Source organism: Rhinolophus hipposideros, assembly GCF_964194185.1.
Source record: "Rhinolophus hipposideros genome assembly, chromosome: 11".
NCBI lineage: Eukaryota > Metazoa > Chordata > Mammalia > Chiroptera > Rhinolophidae > Rhinolophus > Rhinolophus hipposideros.
Genome location: NC_138057.1, coordinates 30926767 through 30948396, shown reverse-complemented (window position 1 = coordinate 30948396; position 21630 = coordinate 30926767). Strand labels below are relative to the sequence as shown.

The following is a 21630-nucleotide window of genomic DNA, read 5'->3' as shown; positions in this document are numbered from 1 at the left end:
AAGATGTGCTCTACATAATAATGTTACTATTTGTTTTTTAAAGGGAGCTGGTGGTGGTGGTAGACTGTGTATTGTTCTCAAAGAATATATAAGAAATTGGGCATGAGAACTGAGTGGCTAAGGGACAGGCTTGGGAAAAAGGCTGTATTTTTACTATGTACTCTTACTAAATATTGAACTATATGGATTAATGTGTGAATATGTTGAACTGTATGAATGTAATACCTACGTTTTTAAAGTTCTTCTGACTCACAATTCTAATAAAGGGCTTCTTTCACTATTATTATTTTTGTTAGAATACACTACAGATACTGGTACATGTTAAATAAAAGTGGCTGGCTATTTTCTTGTTTAATCTTTTTGTATATTCTGTCTTTTTTTAAATCTATCTTTTTATATAGTTTTCTTCATAGAAAAAGAATGCTTTTTGTTGTTTGCTTAAATGTGATCAGGGTTACAAAAGATTGAGTTCAAGGTTACTCATCACCTTGATCAGAAAGTTACTCTTTACTTCAGATTTTATTTCAGCTTAGAGATTCTGTTCAAGAATGTAACTTGTTGCATCAGGAATTTTGAATGTTGGGATACCAAGCTAGGGGGAGATGTACAAGCATGGCTTTCTACCTCCACCTGGTGGTAAAAGCTGTGGTTCACGGAGATGGGATAGAAAACAAGCCTTTAAACAAAGAATCCCTGCCATCTTGTTTAACTTGCCAGGTGCTATTTTTAATCTACAAATATATGTGATGAGAAATCTCTAAGCTTTCTCCCCTAACTTCAGTGAAATCATTGCTATTATTAGCACCTGTAACACATAAGTTGCTGAATATTGGAGATTTCCTATATAATTTTAAATTAAATGAGAAGATATGAAACTTGGACTTTATAGCCAACTATTTTCCCTCCCACTACCAAAAATACAAGTTATAGTAAGATAGGGATAATGGTTATGTTGTTGTTTAGAGGCATAAGATGGCAAGAGTACTGCCATCTTTTACTTTTGATTGAAAAAAGAATAGGATTATTGTTAAGCATCCAACCTTTGTTATCATTGAGGATAGAAAATGTTTAGAAGGTAAACGGTACTAATATAACTTAAAACTCTTATCTATTTCTAACTACTACTACATAATAAATACCACAATTTATTCTATATCTTACTCTATTCCAGTCACTTAGGAAAGCCCTATATTGTATGTAGTATTTAACATTAGTTAGAACTAGTATTAAATATATTTACATATTTGAGAATTCGTAATTATGAATTACATTTTTTAAAACTGCAATTTTTAAAGCTATCAGGGATACTAAATAGCTGTTATAAAGTCACGAAGTCAGTGATTGGAGAGGCTTAGAGTGTATTTATGTGGTTTTGTGTGTACTTTCTTAGTATGCTCTCTTTAAAGGTAATTGATCATAAGTCACTTCCTTCCCTACAGTTTGCAGTCTGTGTTGGAAGATCTGCTGGTTGCTACTTCTGATGGACTTCTTCATCTTATTCACTGGGAAGGAATGACAAATGGAAGGAAAGCTATTAATCTTTGTACAGTACCCTTTTCAGTAGATCTGCAGTCATCTAGAGGTAGTTACACTTTCTGCATGGGTTAGAGCCAGATGTTTAACATTTGATACAATCTAGTTAGATATTTTCTATGGATGAACATTGACTTTCTACTTTGGAATTAATTATGCAAGGGAGGAGTGTGTGTGTGTGTGTGTGTGTGTGTGTGTGTGTGTCTGTGTCTGTATGTAGGAAGGAGTAGTTTAATTGTTTAATGTTTTTAGGTTATTTTTGCTCTTTTGACTGTCGTTACAGAGTTTGTAAGCAAAAATGTGAGGGAATTATTTACTATATTTATTTGCATATTTCATATACTTATTTTTTCATCAGTAGGTTCATTTCTGGGCTTTGCAGATGTGCATATCAGAGACATGGAATACTGTGCCACACTTGATGGGTTTGCTGTTGTGTTTAATGATGGTAAAGTCGGATTTATTACACCAGTATCCAGTAGATTTACTGCAGAGGTATGACTGTAAATAAGTCATTTGGATATTTATTTTCTTTAATTTGCATTTATTGATTTTAGTCTTTGTTATTAAATCTGTCCCCCATTTTTTATTTATGATTTAGGGGTTGCTAATTAATTTTTACAATCAAAACTATACATATAAATAGTATAAGTAGACCAATAATTCTGTTAGACATATTGAAGGAAAGTGATAGTTCCTGCCCTCCTCCCTGTTCTCCTCACACCCAATTTCCATTTTTGTAGGCAACTACTTTTTATTCCTTTACTGGTTATTTTGCTACTTGTCTTCAGTACTCTGAATGTTTCCTTTAATTTTTAGTTTAGGCTGTGTTTATATACTTCCTTCTGTGGAAAATGACCATTTATTTTCTTCTTCCCTGTACCCACCACATACTTCCCCATATAGCTGTTGTGATTTTGAGTAGATTACTATTCATTGTTTATATTCTTATTGTTTTGTCCTGTTTGTAGTTGCCGCATGTGATGTGATTAGTTTTACTTTCCTGCAGATTTTCTCTCCCACTGGGAATTAATAATTTTGTTCCTTATATTTGCTTAGTTCTGTGTACTTACCACTAACTCATCCTCAGACTGTCTGCTAGTTTTATAAATATGCTCTCAGTTCTTTAAAACTCATAGGTGCTCTATCCATTTCATCTTCTTGAAGAAATTTCTCTTGGAGTCTTCTGGCCGGCGCCAAACGGAACTGCTCGTTCACAATACATGCCTTTAACACAATTATATTTTGGGGCTCTCTATCATCTTTCTTAGGATTTCCTTTACTCCCTTTATTTGTATGCGGTCATTTAACAGTTAATGGTTAATTCTTATATAATTAGTTAATATATGAATTTGGTTTGTGTGACAGGGACCCAAATTAAAAATTTGGATTCATTGATAGCTCTGTGGGTTGTGATGGGTTTGGTTGACTGTGATCTTCACCATAGGGTGAGCTAACTGGATTATTTCCTTACTCCCCTCTCTGTTTCCAAAGTTAATTGGAGGAGAGTCCTGCAATCCTGTCCAGAGAATATCTATCTGGCTGGCTCAATATTCTGGGATTTGAGTTATGGAAGAGTAAGATTAGAGGGTTCAAATTCAGGAAGTAAGCCTTTATTTATTTCAGTGTAGTCCAGAGACCACTGGTGTTTTTTGTTTTGTTTTGTTTTCCTCCAAAGAAAAAGTTCCAGTTTTCAGTTAGAGTGGAGATGGGTTGGTTCTTAGCAGCTCAGACTGTGAAGGTACTCTGGGAAGACCCAGCTGCTACCTAGATAGGCTTTGAACCAGTCCTCCTTTTAGTTCAGCCTTTCAAAGACATCTAAATTCCCAGGCCTTTTTGTGTGCCCTGGAATGTAAATTTAGCTGTTTCTCAACATTCTTCACTTCCAGGAAGGGATTTTACTCATCCATACACTTCCCAGCTTCCAAAATTTTCTGATACTACCCTCTCTCCCATTGTTTGCCCTGGCTAATTTCTGCTTTTTGAAAAAAATCTTTTCTGTTATAAAAGTTGGGGTTTTAAGAGTCAGAGAAGCTACATAGGCATGCTGGCATGTTCATTCTGCTTTTTTTTAACTGGAAAGATTTTAAGTTTTTAAGGGAATATTTTTTCTACATGGTATCAGCTTTAATGTTCCCAATAACTATTTTCCATTACCAACTTTATTTAAATAGTAAGTTATCACAAATGTAAATAATACATTTGTGATAACATGTCAATATATAAATAAGAATAAAAATAGTCTTTTGAAGAGCCTAATTTTTTTACAAGGTCATATGTATGAGATTTAAGTGTTTTTACTGAAAATAAAAATATTAGAGCTGAAAAGTGATTGACTCTTTTTTGAGTATCAGTTTTTATTAGTATTTTATTAGAGAAAATTTTCCAGTAAATTAAGGGTTAAAAAATAATGAAAAGTAGATGGACATTATTAAATGTTACAAATAGAAAAATAAAGTTACAAGAAAACAATACATATATGTTACTCATAGTTGGGAAACACTAATGGCATCTTAATATTAGGCATTATTTAAGTGCTTTATGAAAATTTTGTTTGGCATTGTTTATTTAACAGATGAATGAAAATATGTCACAATATACCACTTTTCTGCTTGGAACCCTTCAGGTAGGACTAGATAATTAAGACAAAACCTGCTAAGGACAACAAGAAAAGCTGGAAAGAAAATAAATTTTTTTAATGTGCTTAAAGTTTTTAAAGAGCTAACAAGACAGTAAAGAATTACCAAGCTAGAGGAGGCCAGAAGCCCAGTAAGCTAAGCCCAGTGTTTGAGCTACAATGAGCATGGAGAAACAAGGCTGTGTGCAACAACAAGGATGGGCCTCACAGACATGTTGAGTGAAAGCAGCTAGACCCAAAAGGATACGTGTATGATTCTATTTTAAAAAGAAAAATAAAAGTATAGGCAGTTCTAGATTAGAGTTTGTATGGATGCATGTTTAAGTGGTACTGGTTCAAAGGAAAAAAAGGAAGTGATTGTCATGTAAGTCTGTATTTTGGTTATTGTAACGTATTATGATTCATAATAGAAAAGGTTGGGAAAAAATACAGGCACTCCAGTGACTTTCAATATGTTAATTGGGGAAAAGCTGAAGTTCTTAGAGTAGCTTTCAAAGCCATACATCTGGCCTCCTATTAAATCTGTTACCTCATCTGCTACTTCTCCTTCCCCCGTTGCGCTCCACTCCACTCATTTGCACACGCCTCCCTTATCTTCTTTGAATGGGTCAGAAATGCTGTGAGAGGACCTTTGCACTTGCTATGTCTCCTTCAGTACTTTCCTCAGAACATACCTTCATAGGGAAAACTGTTTAATATTATTTCCTTCCCCTATACCCCCTCTTCTCCATAATTGCTTTATTATTTTTTTCTATAGCATTTACCAACCTCCAGTATACTGGGCAATTTTTTTTAACTTATCAGCTTCCTAACAAATCTAAAGCAGAGATATAGGTAGCCATTTGGTATGTCATATCCTTAGCACTTAGAACGGCACCTCGTGAATATTGGGGGCCTGAATAGTGTTTGTTATAGGAATGAATTTCAGTTAAGCAGTGGTCCAAAGAAATAATGCTCAATGCTATCTTTACTATTTTTGGTTATCTGAAATAATGTCTAGTCTTATGATTAAAATTGAAAAATAAATAAAATTTCTACAAAAAAGGAAGCAAATATTTCATGTTTGAGATAGTAGATTATATAGCTCATTTGGTAATTAAATAAAATCTAAAGTATTATATTTCAAAAAGAGTTGTAATTACACTGGATCTTTTAATGTTTACTATTGGGATCATCTAAAAATAAAGTGCTATGTTGTAGTGTACTATTTTTATGTTCACTAAACTGTCATGATGGCCTTTGCCTTAGAATTTATAATCTAAGATCTCCTTGATTTGACAAATAAAAGCAGACAGTGGAGTTGAGTGTATTCTGTATATTGAGAATTAAGTATTATATAAGCTTAATTTAATAATAGTGTCATTCACTTATTGAATGCTTAACTTGTTGAATGCTAGGCATTGTTTTAAGTGGTTTACATGTATGTACATTCTCATTTAATCTTCAAAACACTCTAAGAGGTAGGTGATCTACAGATAAGAAACTGAAGCTTAGAAAGGTGAAGTAATCATTTCATCAAGACCGGAGATGATGTATATCAGGCTGCCAGATACCATGCTTAATCATTATACTATAAAACAAAGGAATAATAGAGAATAGTAAGCAATTGACAAATCATTAATGCTTCTGAAGGATACACCAACTAAAATTTGCTGTGTTCCACTTATTGTGAAGTTGAACACTATGTGCTAGGTGACTACGGGAATAATACTGAGCACGTTAGATGCATGCAGTTTGTGCTATCAGGAGATTTACATCCTAACAGGAAATTCATCTACATTTAATTTGAATTTGGAGATCGAATATCCATTATTTAGTGTTTTATAAATTAGTACTTGACTGAGCTCATTTGGGAAATATTTATTGAACCAATTAATGAAATTGACATTTTAAGGGTGAAAATTCAGATAGAAGTCCTGATGGAATATTTTCCCCTCCAAATGAAAACAAATAAAGCCTGTGAAATTGTGTATTTATTGAAGAATTATATTGATTACTTTATATTTTGATTATATTTTGGAGAAAGCTTTTTAAATCTTAACTGTTTTTATTATAGCAGCTTCATGGAGTTTGGCCACAAGATGTTGTTGACGGAACGTGTGTAGCAGTAAATAACAAATACCGACTAATGGCATTTGGTTGTGCAAGGTAATTGATACCGACTTTTGCATTTTAAGAGTTATTGCCAAAAATGGTTTTTTAAACATTAGGTATTTTTAATACACTTGTAAACTTTGTTATGCTTATCATAATTTATGAATCGGCTTTAATATAAAATCTGAAAATATTTTATTAGATTGATGCAAATCTAAAGGGCAAATTTTGGAGATTAAATATTTTAATTTGTAAAAGTGAGCTTTTCCTCAGTGGTAGGAAGTTGAGTTACAAGTTTAAAAAATTAAATTAGTTACAATTTAGGTTCTTTATTGTTTAACAGAGGATCAGGAAGGTATTTTCTTTGTGTTTTTATAAGTAATCCTTTTTAAAACATCAGTGTTGACATTGATTTGAATTAGTGGATGTGCCTTAGTTAACGCACAAATTTAAAGCTCATACATAAAATCAGTTTCTTGCTTTAATTCAAATAATGTAGGTTTTAGAACTAATTTAAAATTGAATACAAATTATTCATTCAACAAATACCTTTGTGTCTGCCATGTGCCAGGCACAGCTATAAGTACTTGGGATACATTAGGAAACAGCAAAGATACCTGACCATCAATCTTATATTTAGCTCAAATAAAAAGATTATATCAGGTATTTACAGTAGTAGTGCCTGAACAATGTTTATAGTGCTTTTTAATCTCCACAACTCTTAAATATAAAATTCCATTTTACCCTCAAAATGAGACTTAGTGGTTCTACAGAACATACATCTAGTATAATCTCCAGCTACAAGTTAAGTAACAGTATTTTTTAGCATAAATAATACATGTTAAAAATCACCACCTTCATTACACTCTCTATAATTTCTCTGTAAAATGGGGAATCTTTATCCTCTTTACACTGCTTCTCTCTGAGGAGGTAAATGTAGAAATATAAATAAATTTAACTTAGTGCAAGAAAAGAAAAAGCGTGTATTTTTAAAATATTCATGGATTTGATTTGGTCACATTTTGTTTAGAATATTTAAATCTACGTTCATGAGTACATTTTACCTATAATTTTTCTTTTCTCGTTTCTAACTCTTTCTATCACATAAAGCAAGTTAAGGAAGGATTTGTTCCTTTCTCTTTTAATCTTTGAATGGGTGGTCAAATTTGTTATTGAAGCCATCTGAAGGTAGAATTTTCTTTGTGGGAATTTTTTGTAGGACTGATTCGATTTAGTTTTAAAAATAGATTTAAGAAGATTCAGATTTTTCTCTCTTCCTAAGTCATTGTGGCAAGTTATGTTTTTCTGGGAATTGTTTTTTTTCATATACACTGCCATTTATTAGCATAAAGCTTATAATATCCTTTTTAACTTTCATGTTGTAAAATAAAAGCATACAGGAAAGTGCATAATCTAAATATTCACAGTTTTATAAGTAAGCATAATACAAACACCCACATGTTCACAACTGGGTCAAGAAATAGAACATTGCCAGCCTGTGGAGGGTAAGTTTTACCCCTGCTACTTCCTAATCATAATTTCTTTCTCTTTCTTGACTTACTTAAAGGTAATCAATTTTCTGTCTTTTGTGATGGTCATTGCCTTGTCTTTGTAGTTTTGCCACCCATATATGCATTCCTAAAGAGCATAATTTAGTTTTACCTGATTTTGAACTTTATATGAGTAGAATCATATTCTGTTAACATTATCTTACTTCTTTCAGTCAACATTTGAAATTCATCAGTGTTGTTTGCGAGTAGCTGAAATCACTTTTTTGATTGATTTATAAGTAGTGTTCCAGTGTGTGAATATATCATAATTTATCTGATTTGCTGTTAATGGACATTTACATTATTTCTTGGTTTCCCAAAAAAAGAGACATTCTCTTGTAAAAATCCAGTATATCTTTATCACACATGAGAAAATTAATGATAAATCCCTGCTGAGACCTAATTCTCAATTCATATTCAAATTAGCCAAAATTTCTTTTATGGCTCCTTTGTTCAAAATTAAGGAATTGTATCTGGTTATTATTCTCTTTAGTCACCTTTTGCCTATAACAATCCGTATACCTTATTTCTTATTTTTAAGACAAATATTTTAAGAGTTCAAATCAGTTTATAAAGTGTCCTACATTCTAAATTTCTCTTCTTTCCTCAGTGGCATTTAAGTAATTTTTCTGACACTTCTACTGACTGGAACCTTGAAGCTGATTCTTGCTGAGCCAGTACAGTCCATAACTAGAAAACTCACCCATCAGGATTTAAAAGGAACTCACAGAGACATGAGCAGTGGCGTGTGGACAGTTTCACGTTGCCCACACTCAGGACTAGTGCCAGGGGCCTAGCAAGGCCACACATGAGAATCCAGGCAGGTACCCGCCCCCAGGATGATGAGGGCAGAGTCTTGGCCTGCAGCCTTTTTCAGTCATGTCAGTTTTCATTGGTTGGGAGAGTACCAGCCCTTCTGTCATGATCATGGGTTAGGACGAAAGTTTGGTGATTGTAGCTGTGGGACATAACAGACGAGTGGCTTCTAGCCCTGATCTGCCAGTACTTACCGGATTAATTGCCTTGAACACTGGGCTGTAGCTGGTGTCCTCAGAGTTCTATAAGAAGCCACCTTTCCTTTAGGATGTCAGCTGGCAGGGGGTCGGTCTTACAGTATAACTCTTAAACTTTATATAATATTTAAAGGTTTGTTTAGATTCTGGTTAAACATTTTTGTCAAACATGATGTTGTGTACTTCCTGTGGCAGTATGTAGCAATAGCGTCATTGTCTCAGTACTGATGATGCTAAATTGGATCACTTATGGTGCTAATAGCCATATACACATATAATTTTTGCTTTGAGTTAGTAAGTAGTGTCTTTTAATGAAAATTTTTTCTCTAACAATGGGCTGATAAGAAATGGAAAGAAAAATAATTTAAAGAATATAGGCAATATAGAATACTTTAAGGGTTGTCAGTCTTTGTAATTATTGACTTAGCACCTACTTCTCATATTAAAAATATTTGGACTCCTCAGTGACTTGTTCAAGTTCAGCAACCCAGAGTTAGCACTGGACAGTTTGTCAGATGCCAACCAAAAACCTGCTAGCCACTTAGTACTGTCTCTCAGGAAGATTTTTACTTGAGCAGGTAGTCTGGAAAGATATCTGTTCTAAGGCATTAGGGCTCTGACTAAGGCAGAATAACAGATAAGATTATCTCTCCCACATAAAAACAAACAAACAAAAGCAAGAAAATGGACAAAAATGTGAAACAGGTGTTTGGAATTCAAGACAGGACATCAGGCAACAAAGGACAGTGATCTCTGAAAGATGAGAAATAAAATAAGAAAACTCTACAAATGTCCCAACTTTAAGTACTTTGAGAGAGTTTCCAGGACACAGCATGCGGTTGGGGAAACAGAGCCTGGCAGATTCCCTGAGTTGAGTACATGGAAATGAGAGTCTGGGAAGACCAAAGCAGCTAGGGCTCACAGGAAAGACACCAAAGAGAAAATGGCACAAAGAGAACTCCAGAGATCTCTAGAGGGTCCCTTTTGAGTCTTAAACTGAAACGTGGAAGTTGTAAAGAAGACCCAGATCAAACATTGCAGAAGAAAAGGTTAATCTTGAAATCGCTGATCTGCAATTTGTATACATTTGCTCTTTACTCTCTGTTGCATTTTTACCACAAATATATTTAACTATGTTTTGAATGTTTTTTACTGTATAGAGACAGAATTATACTACATCTTGTATATAGTAGTGTGTGTATATATATATATATTCATTGTAATGCATGTAACAAAAGTTCATTCATTTTCAGTGCTGTATATTACTATATGAATATACCATAGTTTATTTTTCCTTTCCCTTATTGCTGAACATTCAGGTTATTTTCGTTTTTTTGCACTTACACACAATGCTATAATGAACATTACATATGATAAGGATATTTGTGACCTATATCTAGAGGTGAAATTGCTGGATTACATAATACACATTTGGTCAAATTCATGAGATGACTGCAAATTATTTACAAAATGGTTTTGTTCTAGTTTACATTCCTACCATCAAAACATAATAGTTCCCATAATAATGCTTCTTATATATATTTTGTTGTTGTTGTTTTACTTAAAGTTTATTTGTTTTTCACAGTGGTTCTGTACAGGTTTATACAATAGATAACACCACTGGAGCTATGCTGCTGTCTCATAAACTAGAGCTAACAGCAAAACAATATCCTGGTGAGTCCACTTTTTTTGTCTTACTATTTTAATATTTTTAATGTCTAGGTATGTGTAGTGGATGCTGATTTTTAAATGATGAAGGCTATAGATCAGATGTTAAAACATGTATTATTACATAACAATATTCTGTGTAACCCAAGGATTTCTCTGTAGCTAGAGGGGCTCCTGGGATACTTCTTGTATCCTTTCCTTTAGTCCTATCTATCCACACTTAGTTTTAGCCCCTATATTCCTTTGCTCTGGTCTCTTACCTGATTTCATTACTTTGTTACTTTATATCTTCCAATTCAATTTATTCATTCAACAAGTACTTGTTGAGTGTCTGCTATACAGCAGACACTGTTCTAAGTGCTGGATACACAACAGTAAACAAAATAAAAGTATCTTTCTGAACCCACTTAGTGACTCTTTAGTGAATCCTGTCCACAGGATTAAGTGTCACTGGAAATGCTTTTGATTGAAACTAACAGAAAACCCAATTTACTGTGGCTTAAACAAATAGGATTTATTTTTCTCAAATAGCAAGAAATCCAGAGGTAAGGTGCTGCTGGCAGTCATTTGGCCTTTTCTTCACAAAGTCACAAGGTAGCTCCTGAGCTCCAAGCATTACTTCTGCATTTGAGTCAAGAAGAAAGGAGGAAACAGGTGGTTGTTTTTTTTCAGGTTTTTTATTAAGAAAGCAAAATCTTTCTTAGAAGCATCCCCACCACTTAGCTGCTCTAACTGTCTTCCACTCGCATCTCATTGGCCACAGTTTTGTCGCACAGCTGCCTTAGAAACAAGCCTTTATGACAGAAGTGGGGGAGGGAGAATAAGAATGGGAATAGATGTTGGATTGCCCAACCAGCAGTGTCTACCACATATGTGGCATGTAAGGTCTTTTGCCAAATTTCTCTGGCATTATTTCTTGGTTCACTCTCTCTGGCCTTAGTCTATGTCTCTGTAATTTTACCACAGTACCCCAATGTAAAAAGAAATACAAATATGAAAAGTTCTGTTTATTAAGTAGCTAGGTCTAAACAACTTAATCGGTATCTATATCCTAGCAACCTAGTACCATTTTCAAAAAATAATACATACAAATGGAAAGGAAACATTTTAATTTTATTCTTCAACACTATTTTTTACTAACAGGATACGGTACAGTTTCTCAAACCTTGGAATCAGATTGGGTCCAGTCACCCACATTTCCTGTTCCACATTGATTTTCAGACACTTTTTTCACAGTAACTTCTAAAAACCCATCTTTATAACCCATCTACATATGTAACAACATCAAAATAAATGTAGCACACCCTAATGTTGCAACAGTGAATTACCTGGAGCCAATAGTTTACACTGTCCGACAGCTACTATATATCACTGTATTTCTTTTGAAAATTATCTCAGGGACCCGTGTGAGTTTTCTGCAGTGCTGTGGGATACCTTAGCACACAGGCTGGGAACTGCAGTATAACTCTTAACTGCCAAACCACCTGCAGGTCCTTGAGAGTCAGCCTTTGTCTCTTACTGTGCTCTACCTGAATGTCCCGTATTTCTCCATGGGCAGCATATTCGTCTTTCAAGCTACAGTTCAAATGAAATCAGTTTTTGTTTGTTTGTTTTATGAACTAGATAGAATACCATTCCCTCCTGTGATGCATTGCTCCTTAAGTTTTCATCGTTCTTGTTGTATAGCCTTTAAAGTTTCTGCACATAGTATTTTTCTCTAAGGACAGTTTTTGCTGCAACCTATATGAACAGAGTAATGTGTGTTTTGATTATGGTTTCTGGCCCTTTTATTTGCTTATTCTTTTATCCATACTTAGGTTGCGCTGTCCAGTATGGTAGTTGCCAGCCACATGTGGTTATTTTAATTAAACTAATTGAAATTAAAGAAAATTAAAACTTGATTTCCTCAGTTGCATAGTCACATCTAAATGTTCAGTAGCCACATGTAGCCAGTGGCTATTGGACCAAGCCAATACGGAACATTTACATCTTTGCAGGAAGTTCTATTGATTGCTTCTGTTACACAGCACTGTATTGAGTTTTTCAGATTGTTCTCTTTACTCAGGCTCTTGGAATGCCAGTTCTGCCTTGGGTTATCTACTGCCTCTCAGTGGGGTCTTTGCTGTGGGAGAATTCCACCTCCTTGAGTCATACAACTTTAGGCTATAAACCTGCTTGGAGACTTGTACTGTCCTCCTACGTCTTAAACCGAGAACAAGCTGCCTTGTTTTTTGGTTTTTTGTTTTCTGGCTCCATTAGCTGATTTGTACAGGTTGCAGTGCTTCAGGAGTCCTTACGTGATGCAGCTTCCATTCTGATTTCCAGACTTGTGCCGGCCTGAGACCCCTTTTTTGTTTATGTGTTTGGGATGTGAAACACCAACTCCCTAGTCATTCATTGCTAGGTCTCATCCCAATCTTCTTTTCCTGTATTTCTAACCTTTTCCCCCACCTTCCACCCCCATTCTAGGCTGCCTTAGCTCAAGCACTAACCAGTCTTGTTTTCAGTTTTTTTCTTTTAGCTCCTGGAGATCTTCCTTTCATCTTGGAAGTTCAGCTCTGTAACAGGAAGTCTTTGGATTACTCTAAAATTTTTTCTCCTATAGATTATCGTAATCTATGTTCATCATAGGTTACCATCTAGATAAATTTCCCATAATCCTGCTACCTGAAGACCAGGTTACCGCCATTAGCATTTTATATATCTCTACAACTGGATTTTAATACATGTACAATGCTTGGAAAATAGATAAGCATATTATGTACATATGCATATATATTTTTTTATGTGGAATAATAGAATACTTTTTTTAACCTGCCTTTTTCAGTGAACGTTAACATCTTTTCATGACAGTAAATATACGTCTAAACCTTTTTTTTTCCTTACATATGAAATTACTTTCATTTTGTAAACTTTGGTTTGATGTTAAATGTTTGGTTTGATGTGTTTCTTCCTTGGTTCATTTTAAATTTCTACTGGACATGTATAAAGTATACAGACAAGATAGGCTTCTTATGTATGTTCCTATTTATTTTTCACCTACATAAATAACAGTTATTCATATACATGAATTATGTTGACAGTTACTGAGGTTAGGATTCAAACCTAGGCAGAGGAGAAAAGTTCTTACCCTGTTAATCAAGCCTATTTTCTGTAGGCTAAAATCTGTATACCTCCTCTTTGTTGCAAAATGTACTTACAACAAAAATTTAATACTGCACATGGAAAGAATTTTAAAGAAAGTGATACTATAGATCTTTTTTTAATTGCTGATAGAAAATCTGGCATGTTTCGTTTAATTCTATAGTGAAGAAACTTGGATTTTACTACACAATGAAATTTTCTCCTTTAATAATTAGTATATGTGGGGTTGAAAGAATAATTATTAGTTAGAAGAAGATATGAGCACCTGGAGTACTCAATCTGGAGTTTGCTCGCTTAATCGTAATATAAGATTAAACTTCAGTTTATTTTAACTTAAATCCCTCTGGTATTGCCAGTAAAGCATGAAGATAGTGGTAAAATATCATTTTACATTTTAAAACACTTCATACTTTGTAAAGTACTTTAACATTCAATATTGAATCACTCAAGTGAGGTGTTATCCCCCATTTTACATTAAACTGATTTGCCCAAATCTAAAAACTTTTAAGACTACACAGTTGTAGTTATTCAAGTGGCCAAAAACAGCTTTCACTTCTTATAAATCACTTGGCCACTGAGTTTGTTTTACTTAGATCAGGCCATGGCTAATGTCCTTACTGTTTTTAAATAACCCCAAATGAGTAGGATTCCTCTCATTATTTAAAGTAGATGTGCCTTTCTGCTTATTTCAACTTGAAAATATACACTGTGAAAAAAAAGTATTTCTGAAGCAATCGTTTATTTTTAACTCTTCTCACAATTTCTTAACAGACATTTGGAACAAAACAGGAGCTGTTAAATTGGTCAGATGGTCTCCTGACAATAGTGTTGTAATAGTGACCTGGGAGTATGGAGGTCTTTCTTTATGGAGTGTATTTGGAGCCCAGCTGATTTGCACACTTGGAGGAGATTTTGCGTGAGTCAATAAAGACATTTTAGATCAAATAACTCCATTATCTCTGAGACAATGTACAATACACGGAAACTTTGTGTCATATACCATGTTTCCCCGAAAATAAGACCTAGCCAGGCAATCATCTCTAATGCATCTTTTGGAGCAAAAATTAATATAAGGACACAGTCTTTTTTATTATAAGAGGGTCTTATATAGTGTAATATAAGTGTATATAGTATATATAGGGTAATATAAGACCCGGTCTTATATTAATTTTTGCTCCAAAAGACGTATTAGAGCTGATTGTCCAGCTAGGTCTTATTTGGGGGGAAACACAGTAGCTACTCTTTTGCCTTATTTGATTCTTACCCCAAAGCAATTTGTGAGGTTCAGAATTAATTTGTTCAGGATGTATTGATTCTCCAAGCATCCATCCTCTTAAAAACTTACTATTCATTTAATAAAAATGCATTTATTTATTGAATCCCCGTTGTATATATAATAGCATGTTAGATTCAAGGCTAAATAAGATACGGTTCTATCTTCAAATAGCTTATTATCTAATAAGAGTGGTAAGCCATGTATATAAGTAACTAGTAGGAAATGGAAAATTACGTTATCTTAATGGGTTAACGTAGGTTAACCTACTGGGTTGGTAGAAATGGGTCGATATTCTGCCCACCTCATATACTACTCTGAACCTCAGTCCTGACAAAATGAACACGTGTTCCCAAACCACATGACTCTTTCACAGTTGCTTAGGACCTGGAAGACTGTGTCTCAGTAATACACCTAGGCATATTAACTAGCAGTCTTATTTTTCATGCATTATGTATTTCTGTTTTGAAGGAACAAAATCAGTTTGATTTTTTAAAAATTAAAGCTAAATATTATTTGTAATTAGAAGACTCCTTAAGTTTCTGTTCTGTTTTAGTTATAGGTCAGATGGTACCAAAAAAGATCCCCTTAAGATCAACTCAATGGTAAGTACTTTCTATAAAATATTGGTATAGTGTGGAAAACTTGGAATTCTTTTCTTTTTTTTGTCACGTTGGTCTGACAAAATTACAAAACTATTTTAGTCTCAGCAGAATCTTCTTATGCAGTTCTTGCTTTAAGAGGTTTTTTTTAAAAACCAGGAGACTGTTCGTTTTTCAGTATTTGAATTTGGTTTTGCAAGCCCCTGTCCAGCAAGCCCCTGTCATCTTTGTGACCATAGTGCCATGGTAAAGCATACCTCCATTTCTTGTGTGACTCACCAGCACCCACTTCTTTTGACGTCCTTTCTTTTCACATAAAGTGAAATAAATGCTCATTGGCTTTTTCCTGGAGGGCATGCACTTGTGCATTGCTTGAGCATATTTTTAAAACTTTCCATAGATGTGTATCAAGAGAATTATAGTCAATGTCATAACAGTATTTTTATTACCTATTTTCATGAGTGTCTGTAGGAAATAGGTGTAACCCCTGTCCTTATATAAAAATATTTTCTTACTATACCGTCTATGTACCTTCTTGGTGAAATTAATGATTATGAATGTTTTTCAGAGGAGTGAGTTTTTTGTTCTCCAGTCTTGAAGAATTAAAACCACCATGTTTACCTTGAATAGTGGTTCCCAGCCTTTTACCACCAGTGACCCTATTTATTGTCTCTCCCACCTCCATATTTTAAAATAAGTTTCGAACAAATACCATTTCTGTAACTGCTGATCAGTGCTTCTGAATGGCATGCAACAAGCAGCGTTACCAGCCTCACCAAGTTGATGTTTCAGTCATAGACTAAAAATCGAAGCAGTCATTCACAAACCAAAACTCCATCTGCTTTGGGAGCTTCTTTGTCAAGCTTCACCTTGACATAGGTCTTCCTCTGTAAGGAATTTCTTTGTATTTGAGAGTCAGTTAAATTAATGGAGAAGTTTCAAAGAACAGTAAGCATTTCTTAGGATTTGAAGTTAAGGTTGATATATAGAGTTTTCACTGTTCTAGGTAGACAGCCAGTGATGGTGTTTTCCGCTGGACATAGCAAAGATGTCGTAGGTGTAGGTGTGATTTTTGTCTGCGTTTTCAGTTTCTCTGACCTTCAGAAGTTATTAATAATGAATGCTGTTAATGGTTATTTTAGAATTTGAATATTTGAAGCTAGAAAAGGATAATAAACTTTGTATTGCTTTCATTTCCCTCCCCCTTCTTTTCTTTCCCCCTCCTTCTCTCTCCAAGAGCTGGGGTGCAGAAGGCTATCACCTATGGGTAATCAGCGGATTTGGTTCTCAAAGTGCTGAAATTGAGTCTGACCCCAAGAGTATAGTTAAACAGCCTGGCATTCTGCTATTTCAGTTTATCAAGAGTGTACTCACCGTAAACCCTTGTATGGTAAGTTTATTTAATTAAAATGGTTTGGGGTTTTTTTTTAGTGGCCTTCTTATTAGAGTATCAGACTCTTCCTTATGACACAGGTGTGTTGAGTATATTCCTAAAATTGGCATATTTAATTTTTTTTACATTTTCTGTGATTCTTGTGTTTCTTTCTAATTTCTGTTAAATTTACACCAAAATTTTATTTCTGAGCAGGTTTTGGTGTTTTGTTTTGTTTTGTTTTTAATAGGCAACTTGAGGGAAAGCAGTGTTTACAGATTTACTTGAATAATTTGAATAAAATTCAGTCTTTATCTGAATAGCATTTCCCAAAGTGTGTTCCACCAAACACTACTTATGAGAAATATCAATAGCAATTGTCCAGGATAAGAAAAAGTTCTCTTGTCATGTAAGTATGACATAGAGGAGTTAAACAAAGCTGTAGAGATTTCTTTATCGTAGGACTCCAGGGTCTTTAATATGTGCATTCTGAAAATCCAGGTGTTGAGGTATAAAAAGCAGTGTATCCCAAGCTTTTTTAACAATGAATGTTTAAGAAACACCTTGAAGATCATCTGTCTAGGAACCTGCTTTGGAAAACACTGCCCCCCCGTGCTCGCTTCGGCAGCACATTTACTAAAATTGGAAAACACTGCCCCGCATTATAATGTAAATTCCTCATGTTTTATCAATCTGAAATAACATATTAATATTATATATTGTTAATATATAATAATAGTATATGTTACATGTTAAGGGTACATGTCTTAATATCTGCCACCAATTTAAATATTGGGTTTTTAAATATTTGGTACAGTTAAAATTTATAACACATTGAGAAAGAATGTGGAAATAGCCTAGATCTCTGGTCTTATTACTGTAGCTGAAGTATAAGGATCCCCAGAAAAACAAGAATAGAGCGTTTCTTCCTTCCCTCCTCCATGCCAAATAATTTAAAAGCACCCCTGAGTTTTATGTCAAGACAACATTTGTACTACAATGGAAAGGTGAGGGCCTGGGGTGCTGAGCTGTCTGATTTGAGCAGTCAGTGAAGAATCTGCCCAGGTTTGAGAACACTTGGCCTTCTAGTTGAAAACCTGGACATAATCACTAAGAGTAGTAACTGTCGTGTTTGTCTAAATATCCTCAGAACCTGGCACAGTCCTGGGCCCTAATCAAGCATTACCAAATGATCATTGAATTGTTCTGAACCAGGACAATTCTCCCTGTGGTTTAAAAGATCTTCCAGCATCTAGTTATCCTAATCCTAATTCATCCCCTTGTTCTTGTCATGTGGGTACATGAGTGAGCATACATCCCAAACTGTTTGACAAGACATGTTTTCTTGCCCCCACTCATGAGGTATTTTATGTGAAACGAATTTGTAAACTATAGATAGTGAGTAGTTAGGTTCAGTTTTCAGATGGAAAATCTCTCATAGCTTGGCGATTTTGGAGTAGTGATAAAAGATACTGCTGTAGCAGTTACAAAGCTGGGCATGTTGTGGAATCTATATGATAAAGTGACTTAAAGATTTTATTTACACTATGAAGTAATCATTAAAATATTGCCCATTCCCTCTATAACAATGCATGAGATCATTTTGTAGTCTTGTCCTCTGTGAGGAAAGTTAGCCTTGAGATATATGCTACATTTCCTATAATAAAACTACATTGATCTGTTAACTTACTGTCCCCTACCTAATATTGAGTTGTTTTTATTTGCTTTCCTTCTTTGCCCCTCTGCTTCCTTTTACCCTCATCTAGAGTAACCAAGAACAAGTGTTGCTTCAGGGGGAGGATCGATTGTACTTGAACTGTGGAGAGGCCTCACAAACTCAGAATCCCAGGACTTCTTTAGCACACTCTAAGCACAAGCCCAGTCGGGAAAAGAGCTCGTTTGCAGATGGCGGTTTAGAGTCTCAGGGTTTAAGCACTTTACTTGGACATCGGCATTGGCATGTGGTACAAGTAAGTCTTCAGTAACTATTGACTACTGACTGAGTTCTTGGTAAGATAGCACCTGGAGCAGATTTTTAAATATTTCCTGTTGTTTAGAAAATTGAGAAGCTTTTTAACCTTTTTGACTGTCACGTGTCCTGCCTTTCTGTGTTCTTGTCGTCTCCTTCCTCTCTTTCCATTTGATGTAGAGTGTATCCTTACCTGCTTTTGTCCATTACTAGTGAAGTTTCAAAAGTTGGAAGTTTATGTTTTGCTCTTTTATTGAGCACAACTGCTTATTTTACTTCCAGCTTTCTTTTGGTATAAATTTAGCTCTGTGGATTTGCATAGGCAAAAATGTAGTGATGTCATGGAAAGTAATATTGAGTAGTACCCTGTGGAGCAGCTGACCTTATCGTCCTAATGGGACACATTGAGGTTAGTTGCCTGGATTTAAACCTAAATTGCAGACTTGTAATCTGTCTAGAATTTTATTGTTAATTTTATTGCTTAATCTTGTTCCAAATTACTTACTCATTCTGATATAACTTTATGTTAGCAGTTTCTTTTAGTAATTCTGACAAATTGGAATTTAGCTTCAAAATTAATTCTGAATTTTGATACCAAATAAAATTAATTTAGGTAAATCAATAAATTGAAGTTTCTTGCAAGAAACTTTCACACACAGTTTCAAAGTCCTGAGTGTTCTCTTTCCCCTTTTGATACCAAAGTGTCTTAGGTGCGTCCGTTTGTTTTCGTCAGTCTCTGCTTCCACGATTCCTTGCCTTACTTCTACATTCTGTACTTTCACCTTACCAGCTTACTTCAGCTCCCGTGTTACTTTCATTTGACTCTGAGTGGAGGTAATGAGAGACAGAAGGATAATCATGTGAAAAATTGAAGGAGGAATATCTCCTACATTGACATGTGGTATACACTAAAATAAAATGTATTTAACTTACATTAATAAATTCAGAAAATCAAACAATGTGCATACCATTTTATAATTAGTAACAATTTTTAAATAAAACTGCATCAGCTACTTCCTTGACTAAAATTTTCCACTGCTCCCTTCTCTCCTATAGCCATTTCTCTGCTATTTTCATTTCCCCATACTTTGAACTATTCATTCTACACTGACCTAGCATCAATGCCAGTTCTGCCTAGCCAGGTCTGTGTTGCCAGAGAGCCAAGTAGAGCAGAGGATCAAAGAAGGTAGGTCTGGAACTCAAAAATCCATCAGGCAATAACAAAAATTGAATTTCCTTCCAGCTCAAAAATTCAGTGATTCTGAGATCCTTAGCCATCTATGAAGTATCCCATATTAGAAGCCTTGTAACACTGATTTTAAAACTTTAGACAAAGTAGGTATAGCAAGATTCCTCTGTCATTCTGTTCTTCAGATATCTAAAATATTGATAAAGATCAATGTATTTAACTCTAATTTTACCTCATTATTTTAGTGTCCTGAAAACTAATAAAATTAATGCCAGAGTTGTACTCTCAAAACAATTAAGTTATAATAGACTCACAGAATTTTTAGAGCTGGAAGGACCTTAGAGATCATGTAGTCCAACTGGATTTTAAACATGAGGAAACTGAGGCTCAGGGAAATGAAGCAACTTGCCCAAGGTCACACAGCAGAGTAGTGGCAGACTCATCCTTACCGTAATAGAAATTAAAGTAACAGTAACAATCTAACCTATTTTAAAACCTAGGTACTAAATGTTGAATCATATAATATGCTGCTGACCTTGAGCTAAAACCTAGACTGTGCCTATTTGGAACTGTTTTTACTTGGATTTGCCCTGTACTGTGTGTGCTGGCATTCCAGCCACATGAGACAACGCAGTGTTACAGTGGTGTTTTGGTAGGGTGGTTTACAGTGTCCGTATGCTAATGGTTTACCTTTCAGGCTTCTTAGCCATTAGTAATGATTCACTGAAGAAGCAAGGGACCTGTCTAATTCCCCCTTCAATATATGCTCTTGTCGAGGACAAGTGCCCACATACTCCATCAAAGTGGCTTTGTTTGCGTGATCCATACTTTGTATGCTTTTTGTACAACTTAAGAGTTCATCACATGAGCTCCAACTAATTCTTCTGCTCTGTCTTTTCCTCATCTGGATTGCTGAATTTTTTGTTTGTTTGTTTAAGACTTCTACCTTACATTCATTAGTTACCTGATCAGAAGATTCTATGTTAATTATGTTTTCTCCTTTAACTAAAACAACATAAATACATACTTGTCACAAACAGGCTTAGTAGTTTCTGGTAGAAATGGTGCTTTTTGTTGTTGTTGTTTTTTTTAATTTAGTTTTCCTAACTACAGATTTTTAAAATGTTGAAAGTAGTTTGTTGACAGAGCACAACTAATAGAAATTTTTTAAAAGACAGCATCCTTATGGTTTTAGAATATGTTCCTTCTTTGATTGCCATTTATTTTAATACTCAATACTTGTATAATATGCACATTTATTTCTGAAAGATGTGTGAATCATCATCATCCAGTGTTCTGAAATGCTGGTTTTATAGTTAACCTGGCTAAATATTTGGAAAGAATAATCTTCACAAAATGTGGGAGATAAACACCTATAAAATGTATCAGGTACTACATTAGGGAAGTTAACAGAGAGAATTTAAAAGGCTATTTGATTTATAAACGATTTGCTCTCATTCCTGCAATGTGTATCAAATATAGCAGGTATGGTATTTGACATAGGTCAAATCTGCTAGGAAGAGGACTCTCTGTCTCACCAGTTACAGACAAAAGTAGTCTAGACAGGAGACAGGTTTTTAGCAGA

At 34.6% G+C, this 21630-nt stretch overlaps 1 protein-coding gene across 4 annotated transcripts in view; it reads left to right on the top strand.

Annotated features, from left to right (window-relative positions):
• Positions 1-21630, top strand: part of RIC1 (RIC1 homolog, RAB6A GEF complex partner 1) — a 98204-nt gene that overhangs the window by 51861 nt on the left and 24713 nt on the right. For 3 of the 4 annotated variants that reach the window (XM_081067219.1, XM_081067221.1, XM_081067222.1), the window contains 8 exons: positions 1440-1582; positions 1892-2028; positions 6228-6319; positions 10414-10502; positions 14412-14556; positions 15470-15518; positions 16753-16905; positions 18654-18857. In XM_081067219.1, the coding sequence (XP_080923345.1) occupies positions 1440-1582; positions 1892-2028; positions 6228-6319; positions 10414-10502; positions 14412-14556; positions 15470-15518; positions 16753-16905; positions 18654-18857 (1012 nt within the window). The remainder of the gene's footprint in view (positions 1-1439; positions 1583-1891; positions 2029-6227; positions 6320-10413; positions 10503-14411; positions 14557-15469; positions 15519-16752; positions 16906-18653; positions 18858-21630) is intronic. The other variant, XM_081067220.1, reaches the window with a different exon arrangement.